Here is a 19165-nt window from a genome sequence, read left to right as displayed (position 1 = left end):
AAGCTAAAAATGACCACTAATAGTGAGTAATAATGTTCATCCTAAACCATCTGAAGTTCTAAAGGTTTTAATGATGGTAAATGAACAACTGGAAGAGAAACTCGAGGTTGATGTTGGACATATGCTGCAATCAGAGATCTGTAATTAGGGTTAGTTTTACAAGATGGAACAAAAAAGTGGAGAACCAGGACATCAAAGGTTCCTTAGTAAAAATTAAAAAGCTGACTCACAACGTTTATAGTTCTAGCTGACAACATTTCTGATCATTGGCATCAAGTAATCCGAAGTAAGGAAAAAAACAATATTGATTTGCCTTCCTAGAAAACTCAGAAAGATGTTAGTTTGGAGTCAAAGCTGATTTCTGGAATTTGTTACATGGTCAAGCATTAAATAATGAGACGTTCAGTGCAGCTGTCAGAATCCTCTCCTAACGAGTAAGTGTTCTCATGAATAAGTTACATGTCCTGCTTTTTTTTTTTTCGTTCACAATATTCAAACTTCAAAAACCGATCCAAGAGGACTTCTCAGTCAATTTCCTCATTCATTAGAAAAAATCACTGAGTCACATCCATATATAATCAAAAGGCTGTCATCCAAATTCTGCCTTTCATGTTTCCACCGGTCTAAAAATAGCCCCACTATGAAGTAATGTGTCGGCATTGTAAGAAGCATGGAGCGGCCCATCTGTAGCTGCGCCTGTGAGGCGGTGTCAGCCAGCTTTGATTAGTTACCACAGTGTTCCAATTAGCTGCAGCAGCCGAGAAACAGCAGCTCTTTACTGTGCGCTATTAGAAGCACAAGTCCATAATAATCGGACAACAAAGAAGTCTGCAACCCTGTTTGTTATTGAGAAGCATGAGAGACCAAAGGAAGAAGGTGAGAAAACCTTCTGTTCTACATATAGATGGATAATTTGTTCCTCTGAAGAGGAGCCACTCATTCATGCACCATGCCTGATTAAATAATTTCTCCTGAACGTGCTTCAGATGCTCAGTGGATTAAAGTATCCTTTACTAAAAGACAACGATCACATCATTGATCTTAAATATCGACAGGAATAGTTTTATAACCATATAAAATGTGTATTACTGTTCGATTTCAAGTGAAATATGGGTGGAGTTGTGAGAAGGTGAAACGCAGTGGCAGACGAGTTAGAGGTGACATTGTTATAGGCCAATTTAGAAGGCTTTTTTTTTCTACCCTGACATCAACCCAAGTGATCGACACTTTTCAAAATCCAGCTCCCACTGAAACAAGATTACAGTCCCTGTGCAGAGCGGTGATGCATGTGAGAAGGAGTAAAATGTCTCAGGCTCCTCATGGAAGCACTCTGCTGTCACTTCTACTGCAGAGAGGCTCAGATAAGACATGAAAGGCAACAACATGGCTTCTTCTTTTTTAATTCTTTATTAGCTGCTTGAGCAGAGCAATCCCTGGTCATGGGCCTTCCTACTGTTTTATCTATACAGTAATATACAGGAAAATAGACATATTAGTCCCAGATTATATATATTTTTTTTATTTTACGGCTTCTACATTAAAGATATTGATTAAGCTACAGTGTCTCTACTGGAAAAAAAGGAATTTTAATAAGATTTCTTTTTTTTTAAGGATCTAAAAATTGACAACTTTTAGTGTGTTCTTAAAAACAGGCTTAAGGTAGATAATATAGTCTCTCCTTGTAAAAAAAATAAAACACCTTCAGCTGAGGGTGGACACAGGCGTCCAGGTGGTAACAGACAGAAACTAGATGTCCGAGCCACCTCAGCTGACTAATGTGGAGGAGAAGCAGCTCTCCTCATCTTTTTCTAAGGTAGTGCCCAGCCACCCTACAGAGAAAGTTAATCTCAGCCGCTTGTATTAAGGATCTTGTTCTTACATGAACAGGACCCTAAGATACTACAACACCTCCACTGAAGACAGGAACTCTTCTCTGACCTGAAGGCCACCTTTATCCAGTGTAGAACCATGTCCTTGGACCTGGAGGTGCTGATCTTTATTCCGGTTGCTTCATACTTTGCTGGTTATGTATTATTTTAGCCTCAAGTGGATGGGAGAAACTCAAAACAAACTCAGTCTTTTACATTTATCTTCCTTTTTCAAGAATCCTTCAAGCCACTAGCATGCACTTCCCTAACGTTACGTCTCTTGCAGAGACCAGTGAAAAACATTTAAGAACAAACAGAAAAGATACAACACTACAGAAATTTCTTAAAGGTATTGTTGAGGATTTTTGTAAATATTTTAAAAGACCCGCCCTCTTCACTTAAAAAGAAAATGCGCGTGCGAGAGCAGGGAAGAGCCCATTTCTCCCCGTGCACGCATGGGGTGTAAATAATAATCGTTTTGTATCGATGCATCGATCCAACAGCCGACGATCCGATGCATCGATACGTCCGCAAGAGTATCGATTCATGTATTTTTTTGTTCCCTCTGGTTCTATTTTATCCATTTTGCTCCTGGGTGTAATTCTCCCTTCCGTGCTTCGGTGGCGCTAAACCTATTTTGCCCTCTTACCGCGCTTCCTAGTTATACTCTTACAGCAGTGTGTTGCAGTAAGCTTGACACAGACATTTTTGATTTATGCAATTTATGAATTGCAGTCATTGCACTGATTTTGTACAGTATTTTATGATGTAAAGCAGGGGTCTTGAACAGGAAGTCCGCGACCCCTAGGGGGTCCACGGAGGTATTGCATGGGGGTCGCAAAAGTCTTGGTTGATTACTTTTTTTTTATATTCCCTCCTGCAATTTTTGCACTAATTAAAATGTCTTTAAATACACCTTAACATGAATTCCACACACTGTAGTAAACGGATAAATGGAGGCAGAAGATGTCTTTCAGTCATCAATGCACACATTAGCGACACACAGGAGCTCTTTCAAGCTGGGCACCGTTTCATTCACAACACCTGTCCCATCAACCAGGAATCAGAATCAGAAATACTTTAATAATCCCAGGGTGAAATTACTCCATCTTTAATAGAGTGACTATAGGACCACTTTGATAGAACACAATTTCATACAATACATGTAATTAGGGGGTCACCGCTCCATCTCGCCATCAGATTGGGGGTCTTTGGCCTGGAAAACGTTGAAGACCCCTGATGTAAAGCCTTTCAGAATCTAATGCAGGGGTATTATTATTTTTCAGTGAATGGGGTTTTAATAGGAATAGGTGGAGTACAACTGTTCTACTTCTGTTATTTGCGGTTGTTTCTCAAATAAAATGCATAACGATATTACAGCATTCATTGATTTATTTCAAATTTGAAACATTGTCTAGCCTGTAAGGTTAAAAAAATAAATAAAAATGAACCAATTAATCGAATCGTATCGTGGTGTATTCTTGAGTATCGAAAATAATAGAATCGTTGGTTAAGGAAATCGATACTGAATCGAATCGCCATGATGGGTGTGATTTACACCCCTAGTGCACGCTCTGTTTCAAAGTTGCTGTTTTCATAGCTCATACAAGCATACTTTGTCCAAATGTCCGCCCTACCCCTAAATCCCTCCATCACTATATAGAGCGGGGACTATATAGTGGACTTTATAGCGAACTCAGTTAACTGATCGTTCGGACACATGATGACTACTTTCTGCCCCATTGGTCACGTAACTCCTCCTTCACTGTGCGTTGCCTGCGCCATCTTTGTTATAAGTCGACAGTAGGCCGCTCTGACAGCAAATCCCATAATGCTTTGCGAGTAGAGCTCTCTGCGCAAAGCATTCCGGGGTATATCTGCCTCTTCTGAGGCTTTTCTTTTCTTCTCATACACTTCTTAGACACTTTTTTTCTTACTGCCCTCGGCCGTTTTCAGAGAACCGCGGTGAAAAAGGTGTGCTTCAATGACTGTCTGAAACCGTAGTTTACCACAGATATACGCCTGAGAAAGAGTGCATTTGCAGAAAAAGATAGTTAATGGGATGAACAAAGAGGACGGCATAACCAGAATGACTGACAGTTAGGAGGACCACTGATGTTGATGATCCATCCAAAAATAAATGATCATCCTCTATACCTTTAAGGAGAAGTGATCAATTAATCTGATGGAATGTTTTAATCTAACCATTAATCGAAAAATTCGTCCTTAATTGATTATTTGTTTACATGCCTATTACATCACAACTTAAAAAGAAAATGTTGTCATGTATCACATGAGTAAAAACTAGAACAAACTGTAGAGATGAGCAATACATCTGATAAACAAAGTATTACTTTCTTTTTATAAATTTAAGCCTTAACCACAAATAACTGTAAATAATGTGGAATTACCCAGAGATGCATGCTTCGGGTTTTTTATCACTTCAAAGATGTATGGGGGAATAAAAAGTCTAGATGATTGTTTTAGTTTTATAAGTGAGTCTACGCTCCATTGTTTAACTACATCAGCAATTTATTACTTGTTCTTTACTGTAAAATTAACAGAGTAATGATAATATAGTTACAATTTTAAAAATTAAGCTCCTTCAAACTTACAATAAATTATAAAATAAATAATTTTTTTTTGGGTTGAGTCATCTGTGTAACCACACAATATATGGAATTAGAAGCATCACTGTAAAATCAAGTGTCTGAAAAATATTGCAGTACATTAATCTGATGCATTATTTGGAAGGAATTGTTTTTTCACCCACAGGAAAACTTGCACTAAAATAAATCTGTAAAATATCTTATTTGAATTGCAGCAATCAAAGCGTTCTTACAGATCTAACCAGCATTTTATGTGCCTCCACAACGAAATGTTCTTATTTTTATGCAGAAAAACTAATTTGTTACAGATTCCCCAAGAACAGAAAGAAAGAAAAATTCCACGCTCTGAAAGCAACCTCGAAGCAAGCAACAGTGGGGAACCTGAGCAGCTCTGTAGCTAGAAAGCAAAAGCAGTTACTCTAGAGTTTGAGGCATGAAACAGATGAGTTTAGAAGAGGGTTCCTCTTGAGATGAAATTACCAGCCAACAAAAGCCCCAAACTTCAGCTAGTGCCAACCCACCATTTATCTGCCTTTCTTACTATCAAGACAAAAGCTTTTGAAACCCCCCCAAAAAACAGGAATCTTTCCTCAAAGCAATTCTAAACTTATGATAAAGATAAAAGTTATACTAGTATTAGAAAATTGACTGTCTGCATAGTTTTTTTTTATAAAGCATTAAGGTCATGCAACTCAGCTCATTTACATTTGGTTTTACATTCTTATTTCATTACATGCGTTTACCTTATACCAAAGCAAGAGTGAATAGTTTTCTCAAACAGCTAGTAAATATTTCATATGATTAATGCATCATACAGCAGACTTGCAATAACTTATGTGCTCTTCTCTAAGTTTTATTCTTCTTTCCTATTCAAGCCAGCATGGTCAAACAATGTATGAAGGAAATGTAGTTGAAATTTAACAGTGTAAATAATAATATACAAGTACTTTACAGTGAAATAATTTTCAGCTAAATGTGTTGTTTTCTTTAGCAAAACAAGTATTTCCTTGAGCAGAACAGAAATCTTAAACAATCGTTTACCTCAGGTGATGCGAAGCCTAAATATTCCCAGTCCCATGTTCCACCTGCAAAACTGTTGGTGAAAGACAGAAAACACTATCTGTTAGTAAAAGAGTTATGTACAACCAACATAATTAAACATACATAGATATTCTGAACATTTAACAATCTGCCTTTTTGAATGCTACCTGCGTCTGGGGGCTTCAGGAGAGTCATTTGGGGCCACCCCTCTTGCCACTGAGGCCAAAAACTCTTGTCTCTTCTGCTGCACAAGGCAAGCAGCGCGAATGATTTTGTGGCGGGGAGTTCGCAGGTAGGGCCTGTTAACCTTCTGTGCCAAGTCCTCAGTCACCATCTCCAAGTCAGTCTACGAGCACAAAGAACGACAAACTGGCTGAAAGATGGTTTCACAGGAAGATAAACCATCTTTATATTTTCAAATATACACAGATACTGCTGTTTATGAAAAGGCGCTGCATCAATTGCTGTGTTAAGATGACAATTTAACATTTCAACTCTGTTTTTATTCTGTTTCCGTACGGATCCATAAATTAAAAAACAACATGTTTACAAAAACTTGATATGTGGTAGTTTAAACGAGCTAAGTGGGAACAATTATGAACTGGCTTCCATCTGTAACATTCCATGCAGAGACTGATTTTACAGTGGAAGGCTCTGAGACCTGCATAAGCTCGTAGATTTCCTTCTTTGTGCTTTTGGGTTCTAGAAAGAACCCATAAGGATAAGAGCACTTTAGGATGCGGCGAGTCTTGAGCAATTCTAGGACCGCATCTTCGATGAACGTGGTGTCAGGAGGGCCTCCTTCCCCTAGGAGAGACAAGTAGAGAAAGTCAGAAAACACAATTTAATACATCCTTCTACTCCCACCCACACTCCTTCACTTTGGTTTTAGAGAACCCCAGAACAAAGCACCTCATTATACAAAATCAGCTACAGGTAGTGTTCTTTTAAGTCATATATGTGGTGTCAAGAGGTGTGCTGCCCTTTTATGAGTTATGAATTTTAATTCTCTTGCATTATGCTGAAACTAATCGTCTCATTTAAATACACCTCTTTCCCAAGTGGGTTTCATCAGAAGGCGATTCTTTATTAAATACAAAAAGGGAGAACACTGTATACAGACACTTTTTTTTTTAAACTAATATTCAGAATTTAATCTGCCTTTTAACCTTTATCCACACAATAAACACACCATACTAGCAAGTAAACATGACAATGAGATATGGTGTCCCTAAATAGCCCCAGTGAAAGAGCTGGGCTGAAATAATGTAACATAATCAGGATATAATGAGTGTAAACTGCTTCGTAATACAACAGAATCTGTTAAAGGTGTTTTTTTTGTTTGGCAAATTAGAGTTAAAATCCATCATGGGTGAAAACCGCTCACTGATCTTCTTGACAAAATCCTTTTTCATCAAGTAAGATATCTCTTTATATGCAATTTAAGAAAACAGCTACGCATAAGGAAATAAATCCTAAATTAATGTAAAATTAATGTGAATTGGTGGCTTCTACCTTCCATGTTTACTATACTCTTCTTGGCAACAAACATCATAATGGATGTATAGAGCTGCTGTCTAATACAACTGGGTAGCTTGGCTTGCTACCCCGATAACAAAAATATACCTGTTTACACCCTGAATTATACACAAAGCAATCTGGAATATCGACTTTAAAGAATTGGTAGAAAGATATTTTATTTTCTTCTTTTTGTGTTGCTTTCATAAACTTCAGCTTTTTTTCAGATATTGCTTTGTTACTTTTAATTAACTCTGCCAAGGACGTTATGTTTTTAGTCAAATGTGTTTGTTTGTCTGCCTTTCTGTTTTTCCGTCTGTGTCCATAAATTTTGGTGATGATCCACATTATAATTCGGATGCAGGATTTTTTTAAAGGATTCTTTAATGTTATTTGGCAGAACAAACAGTTCCTCCCTAAACTATAAAGTAGGGTGGCAGCAGTGACTACTGACAGCTTCAGCATCGAACTTAAAAAAGTCCTTAAGTATTGTACTGAAGACAAAAACACAGGAAAGGTGAGCCTTACTAGTCTAGAAGGCCCATATCTGCTGAGCAAAGAAGAAAGCAAAGTGAAAGAAGAAGACGAGAGCAGAGCAAGCACCAGAGGCTGCAGACACATGCTATGTCCTATTCATAAAACTTATGAAAGGCTTTTTAAGGAAATTGTAAATGCAAATGTGCATCTCAAGCCAAGAACAATTCATTGACATTTGTTAATGATCCGGATCATTGGGAAGTTTTAGCCATAAGTGCAAGTCACGATATGGGGCAAAATTTGCTGCTTGATGGTGGTCCATGCTGCAAAAATTTTAAATCTAAATAAGTCATTATTTCTTAAAATAGGAGCATTTTCTTCTTGAATTGAGAAAGTGAGAGACTTTGGCACTTTGCCAATGAAATTAAAAAATATTATTATTTCCAAGTGCATATTATCTAATTATCTTATTTTACATTTAGTTTAATACATTTTTACTTATTTCTAGATTGTTTTTCCAGTGTGCGCTCTCGGAGAGCTTTTCTAGTTCTGAATATTTTCCTGTATAACTTTTTATCTCTCTGCTAGACAAGATATTTAAAATCAAAATCTGATATACAATGTTTAAATAATGCAAAATGACTGGCTTAAAAGAGTGTTAACAGTGATGGCAAGAGCAATTAGGAGTACTGAACATACCACGGCTACAAGCTTTGGGAATTATTTTCACAAAGCCTGTATTTGGGCAATATTTCCTTAGACACGGTATTACACAGTTAAAGTCGTACATCACCTTCACTGGTCAAAGGATAATCCATCAAGTATCAAGACTGACTTGGACCAAACATGTTATCATTGTAAAACAGCTCCACTTACTCTTCTGTAAATTTTATGCGTCCAAAACTTTGGGAGTAATGGATTTAATCTTGAAAACATGATCAACCTGCAGCTCACTTTGCTGAAGAAAAATTTCTAAAGCCTGTAGAAACTGTCCTAACCGATGAAGGACTTAAAAATAAATGGTACCGGGCATAGATGGAAGAACTTGGATGGCAAGCCGTATGGAAGCTGGTTCAAATAATAGTTACTGTACATTATGCTCGCGGAAACTGATATATGGATCTAGCCTTAAGGGGGCTGGGGGTAAATGAGAAGGGGATTCCCTCTAAAGTAGTCATTGCAATGGCAACACAGATGCCCCATGTGCAAGGCTGTTTTTAAAAGCATTTTACATTTATTTGCACATCAAATAATTTGGGTTTATCTAACCTTTATTATCAGATCGAAGTGGCAAAGAAACATGTCCAAGTTTAATAAATGGGACATGGATAATATGAATTTCATTGATTTTAACTTTTTTTTATTTATTATTTATCTGATGTCTGTACATAGGTACAACTTATATTTCAAGCTTATTTTTAAATTTCTCTAAAGGGGTTAGAATATCACATTATATTGTGTCTCAATATGGCAAAACGTTTTATTTTGAAGTCTTTGCAAATATCCACCCCTGCTATAGTCTGCAGTTTACATTAAAATTTGTACATTTTCACAAGGAATTAAAACTATTCCCAAAAATAATTAATAATAATAAATACATTACATACCTTTTTAAAAGGAGTTTATTTACACACACAAAAAAAACCCCAGCCCTTTTCAAAAAAGTTCAGGCTCAGTTTATTTTTAATTTTTTTCCTTTAAGCCCTGCAGAAAGTGGAGGGATCTTCAGCCCCCAACATTTGGAGGGTGGATTAGAGATGTGAGAGCCACACTTATTGCGAAATGATTAAGTTCACCATTGGAGGATATGCATGGAAATTCTATTCTGTCTGGCAACCATTAATTAGCTATGTTGAGTATATGTTAACATGTCATGTTGACAAATAGTTGGGCTAAGCTGAAACGTTTAATCCATTTTATACATATGCATAGGTTTGAGTACGGTATTACTTGAACACTCTGTTCCTGTTTTTTTTTCCTTCATGTGATAGCAAGGGGGTGGGGGGGGGGGGGGGGGGGGGTTAGGGATTTGGGCCTGACTTTATATGTCGGTTTAACTGCTGTAAATAATAAAAAACACAATCAAAATTAAATTAATAAATTGCCTCCTTAAATAAACTAGAAGTCTCATTGGATAAAACAATGGATTTACTCTCTTTGTTTAATAGTATAAAAACAAAATGATAAAGTTACCATATTCACTAGCCTGATAAACCAGACTAAATGGGAGATGAAAGGTGTTATTTAGTCTGGCCCCAGTGAATGAGACATCGGAAGATTGTTGATAAGAACAACCCGTTGTTTTTCAAACCATGTCTGGGCCTAATGGCCAACGCTCTGATCAATGAGCGCAACTGACTGTGTTGTAGGAAGCGCGACAGGAAGCTAGTGGGGGTAAACAAACAGCCTGTCGGTAAAACTGCGAATACGTCCTTCTTAAAAATGAAAGAGGGTAGAGCTTCTTCCTGCACACGTTTCAACGAAAACATCAACTCTAATCCTTCCAAAACGGATTCCAGAGCTGAGTCAAAAATCGCCATCAGAGCCAGCTGTCCTTCACACAAGACTATGTCGAGAGATGCAGCCTTGTCCTCACGCCCTCAAAACCCCGACCGCTTTGCATCCGGACATTCAAAACAAATCTCTGCGTTGTGATTGGCCCACCAGCTCTAGGGCCTGGGGCACTGATCGAGGTTGGACCAAACACGCAGGCAAAAATTATTTTGGCTGCAGGCGGGTGGGGCTAGTTTACTAGGCTACATATTCATTGCATTATAAGAAAAAGCTCAGAACTAAGGTAAGCTAAAGAATCTCTTCATGCTTTATGTTTTCGCAATACTTAGTGACGCATAAAGTCCAACTTCGTAATCTTGAACCCTGTGGAGTATCCTTGTCTAAATACTATAAATGTGCGGACGGTTGGAAAGTTATAATTTACTGAATTATTTAGATTTCTTATTATCATTTCCTAGCTTCCAAATGTTTAATAGCAGAGCACAGAAAGTTGCAGATAAAGGTGTAATACATCATTGACATTGTTATAGCAAACTGCACACTCACTTCCACTCAGGGCTCGACTGAGCTGCTCCATCTTCTCTTTGGCTGTTTTTAACAGACGCTGCTCAAGCTATAAAGAAGACACAAGGTTTTATTGTGGAGCCAAACTGTGCCAGAGCCAAACCAAATTAAACAATGGAAAGACATGCAGTACATGAAAAGTAAAAACATGAAGGGAACAGATGAAAATTATACCATCCTATAAGTATTAGCAGTAAGGTTGGGCGATTGGACGAATCTATCAACCATCGACAATAGACTCAAAGCTTCAACGGTCTGCGTTTTTTTTTTTTTTTTATTTTGGACCCAATGCCGTTTTTAACGCTACACACAACGTCCTTCCAGCTGCAGCTTTTTTCCCCAGTGCCACCGTGCAGCAGCATATTTATCTACTTAAACTTGAGACAGAAATAAAGAACTCATCCAAACCAGAGACAAGCAGTTTGTTTTTTGTTTTTTTATACAGCTGAAACAGAACCAGAGAAAACAGGTTGTTTTTTCAAGTGCGTTTACAGGCCGTTCCGTCTGTTACAGATATGATTTTAAACAATACAAACTTATATAAAAGAAAAGAAGGGAATATTCTTCCTCCAGAGAAGCTGTGTAATTTCCATATGAACAAAAATCTCAGCAACAGTTCTCAGTCTGTTTGTTGCACATTCAGATACACAAATGAATAACGATCAAAAACTAAAATGTCTCATAACGTAATCAGAACAACCGGAAAAGAGCAAACCATTCCCACTTGACAAAACGTATACATTTTTGACAAGAAAACAAGCAAGAAAACAAGCATAATAAATTGTTAAAACTCTTATTGGGTTTTAGCAATGTGCAAAGGTGGTAATCAATATTACCAATTGAGCAGAAGACGCGCTCTAAAGGGTGTGCTTGTCTTTAACCTCAAGGTCACCTACACAAATATGTATTTATCGCCATTTGTTGGACTGACAAATATCTGTTGTTACATATCACCCAACCTTAATAGGTAGCCATACAATAATTACTAGATACCGTATTTTCACGACTATAAGGCGCACTTAAACGTCTTTTTTTTCCCTCAAAATGTGCGGTGCGCCCTATGGTGCGGTGCGCCCTATGTGTGTTGTAACTGCGACTTTTGAGACCACCTCATTGAGGAGATGATAAAAGAGTGGCTGAATGTAAGGAGACCAGGTGTTTTTTTTCCACTCATCACCATTAATCTGTGACTCCATGCCTGCCCATCTCACAGCTGATGTGAAAAACATGGGGAAACAAATTAACGCTGTGCTCGCTGTTCAACCGCTCGACATCGGTGTGAACCGGACCCAGCAGGTGCAGCAGAAGCAGCGAGTTTACATGCAAAGTCAATGGTTGACGCGCATATAGGTGCAGCAAAAGGTCCTGCAGCGCGTTTTGGTGCAGCACGTCGGGAGCGTTTAAGCATCTGATGCACCGCCAACGCGCTGCTGCTGCTCAGATGGAAAAATTGAAGTTTTGCTGCTGGACGCGCCGCATCAACCAATCAGAGAAGCTGATCTGGGAGCTGACAGCGAGACAGACACAGCGCTCTGATGACATTAACGCAAATGAAAAAGGCTGGATCGATGAGGAGATGATGAAAGGCAGGTGTATGTGAGGAGACCAGGTGCTTTTTTCCACGCATCACCATCGCTGCGTGCCCATCTCACAGCCGATGTGAAAAAAAGATGAATCAAATGAACGCTGTGCTCGCCGTTATCCCGGGGGGTCTGACAAAGGAACTTCCACCGCTCGACATCGGTGTGAAGCGGCCGTTCACAGTAAGGCTGCGAGCGGCGTGGGAGCGATGGATGACAGACTGAGACCACAGTTTCAGGATAAGTGGAAGGCAGCGCCGTGCAAGTTACGCCACCGTTTGCGGATGGATTGTAGATGGACTAACGTGTCTGCTGGCTCTGTTGTTCAAGCTTTCGCAAAAGCCGGCATTATTTCTGAGGAGCTGCGCTGCACGGAAAGTGACTCTGACAGCGAAGAAGGGGAAACTGGCATGTCTGATTTAGCGCAGCTGTTTAATTCAGAAACAGAGGATGATGACTTTGATGGGTTTGATTAATACTTTGTAATAAATACATGAATAAAGCACAATCATACTCAGTTTTGCTCCCGCTCTATTTTTCTACCTGAAAACTTAATTCAACATCAGCCTCTGGGCGCGTCTCCTCCTCTTCACCGCGGTGGCTGGCAGGTGTTTTTTCATCTAAATAATCTAAATCTTGCAGCTATATTTGCTGTGATCAGTTGGAATAAAGTAGTTTTAATATGTTTTTAAGTGAGAAAGTCCACCTGAAAACTTAATAATTGCAGTCAGTTCATCCAGATTATCTATTTCTGTCGGAGCCGCTCAGACCCCCACATACCAGCGGTGCACCGACAGGAGAAATCCTTTCGTTCACCGCGGCTGCTGGCAGGTGTTTTTCATCTAAATAATTTTAGCTGCAGGCACCAGGATACCGGTAATAAAAGCGAACATATTCTGTCGGCAGGTTTCAGGATTTTAAGTTAATTTAGGAGTGATGACAGCGCTGTGTCATCTGCGATGTGTCTGTCTCACGGCCAGCTGCCAGGTTTGATTAATACTTTGTAATAAATACATGAATAAAGCACAGTCATACTCAGTTTTGCCCCCGCTGTATTTTTAAATACGCAGTAGAGGTATTTAAAGGTAGTAGAGGACATGTACCGGTATATAAAAAACGCGCCCTATAGTCCGGTGCGCCTTATGTGTGTGTTAAATACAGAAATGGGACACATAACTGAGAGTGCGCCTTTTAGTACGGTGCGCCTTATGGTCGTGAAAATACGGTATCTCTTTTTACCTTTTGTACTTTAAAGGAAAGTTTTACCCGTAACTTGTATTATATTAAATTGTGTATAGGACAAAATGCTACATATGCTAAGTGTCAGAGTGAAACATATTGGGGACCAAGAATGCTGAATTTTTTACCAGAGCATTGTTAAAAATATAGTTATTATATAGCTATAAATTAATACAAGAGTGGATAGACTATAACAGCTGAGTTTATACAAAAACATTTTACTTTATAAAGATTAGTGCTTCAGAATGAATGCCTGTCTAAGGCTATGTTTCCCTCAAGGTTTGTTAGATTGCATGCCTGTCAGTATAATATGCAAATCAAACAACAGAGGGAGGCAAATTTTACCTGATAGCTGTGCTCATGGTTCTTGAAGCGTGTGTAGTAGTGCATAAAACGATCAAGTTCCTGAAAGCTCTTGTGCTTCTTCTCTGCCTGCAAAACCGTGACGAGACAGTCACAGTCAATAAACCCCCAAACATGTTGTTCTCTCTAACAGACAAAGCATAAATACCCTGTATCTGAGGAGTCAAAGGAAGCTGTGCCAAAAGGTGAAATCTGTACTGGTAATTGGTGGGAATGCTAAATTAGACTAAGAATGTGCTTCTTTTCACCTGTGGGGGAGGATTATTGCATGATTAAATAAACAGTTTTCTACCCCAACAAAGCTGCCCTGGACTACCACCTAATTCATCAAATCTAAAATTAAAAAATTCTGTTTGTTTTTATAAATAGGAGGATTAAAAACAACCAGAGTATTGCTCTCCTGACAAAGCTCAACAAAACACTGCCTCTGCTAGCTTGTTTGTTAAGTGCTTGAACAAGAGTATGAACAACATCAATTATACATATATTTGTGTTCGAATAATCCTCCTTTACCCAATTAATGAGTAAGTTTAAATTCTAATGCTTTTAATTAACATAATAAAACTTGAATAAAAACATTTTAGTATCCAGTGTTAGAAAGGCAGGGCCATCATAATACCTGTTGGTGAGTAAATACAGTCTAAGCCAAACTGAACTCTGGTTGAGAAAGTGAGCTGTCCAGACCTCCCTACAGAGCCATGGAGATAGGAGAGTTCTGTCAACTCTAATGGTGACAATGGGCAACATTTTATAGAGCGATGGCGACGTAGGGAGTGAAAATCGTTCAAGAGAAGTTAGCCGCTCTCCTTAGCATTTTCTACATCTACTTATAGTTAACACCCATTATGTTAATATTAAACTATATTGAGGTCGCTCTACTTATCATTAATCACGGAAACAAGTTAAGACCTACAAACATTACATACACTATATTGCCAAAAGTATTTGCTCACCCATCCAAATTATTGGAATCAGGTGTTCCAATCACTTCCATGGCCACAGGTGTATAATTCAAGCACCTAGGCATGCAGACTGTTTTTACAAACATTTGTGAAAGAATGGGTCGCTCTCAGGAGCTCAGTGAATTCCAGCGTGGAACTGTGATAGGATGCCACCTGTGCAACAAATCCAGTCGTGAAATTTCCTCGCTCCTAAATATTCCACAGTCAACTGTCAGCTGTATTATAAGAAAATGGAAGTGTTTGGGAACGACAGCAACTCAGCCACGAAGTGGTAGGCCACGTAAACTGACGGAGCGGGGTCAGCGGATGCTGACGCGCATAGTGCGAAGAGGTCGCCAACTTTCTGCAGAGTCAATCACTACAGACCTCCAAACTTCATGTGGCCTTCAGATTAGCTCAAGAACAGTGCGCAGAGAGCTTCATGGAATGGGTTTCCATGGTCGAGCAGCTGCATCCAAGCCATACATCACCAAGTGCAATGCAAAGCGTCGGATGCGTTGGTGTAAAGCACGCCGCCACTGGACTCTAGAGCAGTGGAGACGCGTTCTCTGGAGTGACGAATCGCGCTTCTCCATCTGGCAATCTGATGGACGGGTCTGGGTTTGGCGGTTGCCAGGAGAACGGTACTTGTCTGACTGCATTGTGCCAAGTGTAAAGTTTGGTGGAGGGGGGATTATGGTGTGAGGTTGTTTTTCAGGAGCTGGGCTTGGCCCCTTAGTTCCAGTGAAAGGAACTCTGAATGCTTCAGCATACCAAGACATTTTGGACAATTCCATGCTCCCAACTTTGTGGGAACAGTTTGGAGCTGGCCCCTTCCTCTTCCAACATGACTGTGCACCAGTGCACAAAGCAAGGTCCATAAAGACATGGATGACAGAGTCTGGTGTGGATGAACTTGACTGGCCTGCACAGAGTCCTGACCTCAACCCGATAGAACACCTTTGGGATGAATTAGAGCGGAGACTGAGAGCCAGGCCTTCTCGTCCAACATCAGTGTGCGACCTCACAAATGCGCTTCTGGAAGAATGGTCAAAAATTCCCATAAACACACTCCTAAACCTTGTGGACAGCCTTCCCAGAAGAGTTGAAGCTGTTCTAGCTGCAAAGGGTGGACCGACGTCATATTGAACCCTATGGATTAGGAACGGGATGTCACTTAAGCTCATATGTGAGTCAAGGCAGGTGAGCAAATACTTTTGGCAATATAGTGTATGAGTCAACTAAATATGATTGAGACAGATTAAAAAATAAACATGTCATATGACTAACAACAGAACTATAATATGGAGTACAACCTCTCAATTAGCTATTTCATTGTGTAAGGGTTATGTATTTTGTGAAGTAGTTGCCACAAGTATGTCTGTCACAGACCTGCCTGTATTTTGATTGGGCCGATAAGCACTTCTGCCAAACTATTGCTAGCACTAGCAACCTAACCTGCTTTGTCCTCCGTTGGCAAAATGGTAAATGGCATGTACTTATATAGCACCTTTATTCAAGTTAGGAGACTTGACCAAAGCGCTTTACACTACATTCATTCACCCATTCACGCACATACTCACACACTGATAGTGGCAAGCTACATTGTAGCCACAGCTGCACTGGGGCTCACTGACAGAAGCGGGGCTGCCGTACACTGGCGCCACCAGGCCCTCTGACCACCATCAGTAGTAGAGGTGAGTATTGGCATGAGTGTTGCGATTCGATACATATCGCGATACTTGGGTCACGATACGATATTTTCACGATATTGCAGTATCACTATATATTGCCATATTTTCCCCAGCTATCAAAATCAAATGATGAGATAAAACAAAAAGTGCTGTATATTTTCATCAGAAAATATTGAGTAGGTATTATTATCCATGTTGTTTGGGGTTTTCTTCCACTGTGACTGCCTCAAATACAGATTTGGTGCTGCAAGCACAGTTAAAGGGCTCCACAGCGCTTTCGGCCAGAGTGGTGGTGCAGAGGTAGCCCATTTTCCCATCAATGTTTTATGTAACCATTTTTTCTTTAAATCGATACTAAGAATGAAAGATCAATATTATATAGGGCAGCCGAATATCACGATATATCGCCAAACCGATTATTTCCCACACCCCTAATCAGTAGACAATGCAGGTGAAGTGTCTTTCCCAAGGACACGACACTGAAAGTCGGAGTCGGGGCTTGAACCGTCAATCCTTCGATTTCAGGGCAAACTCCTACATCCAATGCCACTGTCGCCCAAAACTCTCCTATCTCCATGGCTTCAGGTGGGATTTCAGTACCATGTTCACTGCTATGGTGGCTTGTTACCTCCAAAGATTGCTTAGAAAAGATTAACAATCGTTTTGGAAATGAGAGTCAAGGATTTGTGTATACTGTGCATATGAAGACTACTATTATAAAAAGTAAAGCTATCTATGCCAGAAATGCTAAATGAGAAAATAAATACCTAAAGGGAATACAAAATATGAACTGCATATTCACTTATTTTTTGTACATCTAAATAAAATCTATTTAACCGTAATTGTTTTTTCTCACATTTGATTAGGTGTTGCCCCTGCTCCTATTTTAAACAGGTAATTAATCTGTCAATTGCTCTTCATGTTTTGGTCCTCAAACCAACATTTGGAATCAACCAAAATCAGTCTTTCATGTCTTTTTTTTTATTTTTTTATAACCTTTTCAATTTTTGGCATGATCTTTAATCTATATGTTTAATTCAGCTGTAAGCTGTTTTTTTCATGTTAGAATTTCCAAACTGTAGAACATTAAGAACACAAAACTTAATTTCCTTTACAAAAACAGCTATCTGGTTCTTTTGCTACCTTTTTATTGACAAAGTATCAAATTAAATACTGAGTTGTTCTGCAGCTGTTTTATGCTTTCATATAAAAATTACTTAAAAAATAATGGAAAAGAATTGTCTGCCTGTAAAATACTTATTGTACATCATAGCAACAGGAGGCTACTCAAATAACAGCTGTCATTGCACAACTGTGTCTACTCCCTGTTGTCACACATGGCTGTGAAATCTTATTTAAGACAGAACATCTACTGTAACTGTGATGAAATCTTGGCAAATAGCATAGATCTCAGATATGACAAAACCCAATTTCATTGTGAGAGTATGTACCTCTTCTGTCATCCCCTTCGACTGTTCTTCCACCTGCTGGATGACTTCGTAACGAGTGCAGCGGTAGTAACCACCAGTTGAAGAGCTGTGCTTTTTCCACTCCTCCAAACAGATCCAGCAGAAGTCGTACTTACACTGGAGGAGTAGAGAAGACACATATTTTTACAATCTCTTCTGAAACTTTATAGTAATATAATTTTTACCTGTCCTGAGAACCAGCTCTGGTGTAACTATTGGATTCTTACTATAAAAGATGAGGAACTAAAGCGAGAGCATAACTTTTAAATCCCCAAAACATTGTTATATTTACTTGAACTCTTTCTCCCCTTTATTTGCTTTAATAGGTGGAAGATAAAGGATAATCTATATTTAGCATGATGAGAGCAGCTCCTTGGATGATGCAGTTCCTTGCAGTTTGCTGCCACCAGAAGGCTCACCGACAACATTAGCGATCAGAAAATCCCACTGGCATTGCAGAGTAACAAACACATCGAGCCACTTGAATCTGCAGCATGTTCTCATCTCAGTCATTTTTCTCCCTATGTCACAAGTGCTTCTATTGGTGAGGAGTTAGCGACACAAAAAGGCTTGCATCTGCGTTGTCCTGGAAACACTGCTCTTCCATGACACTTCAGAAAAAACAATACGAAAGCTAAGAACGGAGGCTGGACGGATAAGGGATATTTAATGGAAGCGCATACTCACAAACAAAGGTGTAAGATGAAAAGACTAAAGGAGGGGGGAAAGTGTGACGGCACACCAGAAGGAAGAAGATAGCAGTTCCTTGGCAACACTGACTCCCATGTTTCCAAGCAGAGAGGTTAAAGCCATTTTTTACAAGGTAATAACAGGTCAGAAGGCTTAGCCTCATATGGCCTTTCAACTTGTGAAGGCAGCTCAATTTCACAAAATAAAACGAAAGTCTCTAGTCAGCCCATTTAACCAGTGGAGAGAGCAACAGGGCTGTCATGGCCTAAAACATCCCAGCAGTATAACTGTGGTGTGCTTCTGCAGGGAAAGCAGCGACAGCAGCTTAGACTCATCCGACAACAGGTCATCACTATTTCCCTCTATAAAAACACAGCCTGAAAAGGAAAACCTTGAAAGTTAACCAAAGAACAGTTAACAGATTTTCATCCAGATGGAATTTCACAATTTTTGAGGTTCTACTGAAATAAACCGTCAAAGTAAATCCTGTTTAGCTCACAAGAAAAACTGCAATTAACTTTAAATGTAAATAGAAAAAACACAACAAAGATTAAAGAAATTATTTTGTGAAAGTAAATGAAAATCAAGGAAAATAAAA

The 19165-nt window shown here is 39.2% G+C and overlaps 1 protein-coding gene across 3 annotated transcripts in view; it reads right to left on the bottom strand.

The window, feature by feature from the left end:
- The window catches only part of LOC119777090 (ankyrin repeat and IBR domain-containing protein 1-like), a 50387-nt gene that overhangs the window by 4867 nt on the left and 26355 nt on the right, over positions 1 to 19165 (bottom strand). For all 3 annotated transcript variants that reach the window (XM_038275877.1, XM_038275879.1, XM_038275878.1), the window contains exons 12-17: positions 17860 to 17994; positions 13756 to 13842; positions 10574 to 10640; positions 6180 to 6325; positions 5686 to 5864; positions 5519 to 5570 (exon numbers count right to left, since the gene is read on the bottom strand). In XM_038275877.1, coding sequence (XP_038131805.1) covers positions 5519 to 5570; positions 5686 to 5864; positions 6180 to 6325; positions 10574 to 10640; positions 13756 to 13842; positions 17860 to 17994 — 666 coding nt within the window. The remainder of the gene's footprint in view (positions 1 to 5518; positions 5571 to 5685; positions 5865 to 6179; positions 6326 to 10573; positions 10641 to 13755; positions 13843 to 17859; positions 17995 to 19165) is intronic.

Source organism: Cyprinodon tularosa, unplaced genomic scaffold (assembly GCF_016077235.1).
Source record: "Cyprinodon tularosa strain WSP-4 unplaced genomic scaffold, ASM1607723v1 ctg98, whole genome shotgun sequence".
NCBI classification, from domain to species: Eukaryota; Metazoa; Chordata; class Actinopteri; order Cyprinodontiformes; family Cyprinodontidae; genus Cyprinodon; species Cyprinodon tularosa.
The sequence above is the reverse complement of the archived record's forward strand: the minus strand, read 5'-3'. Positions and strand labels throughout refer to the sequence as shown.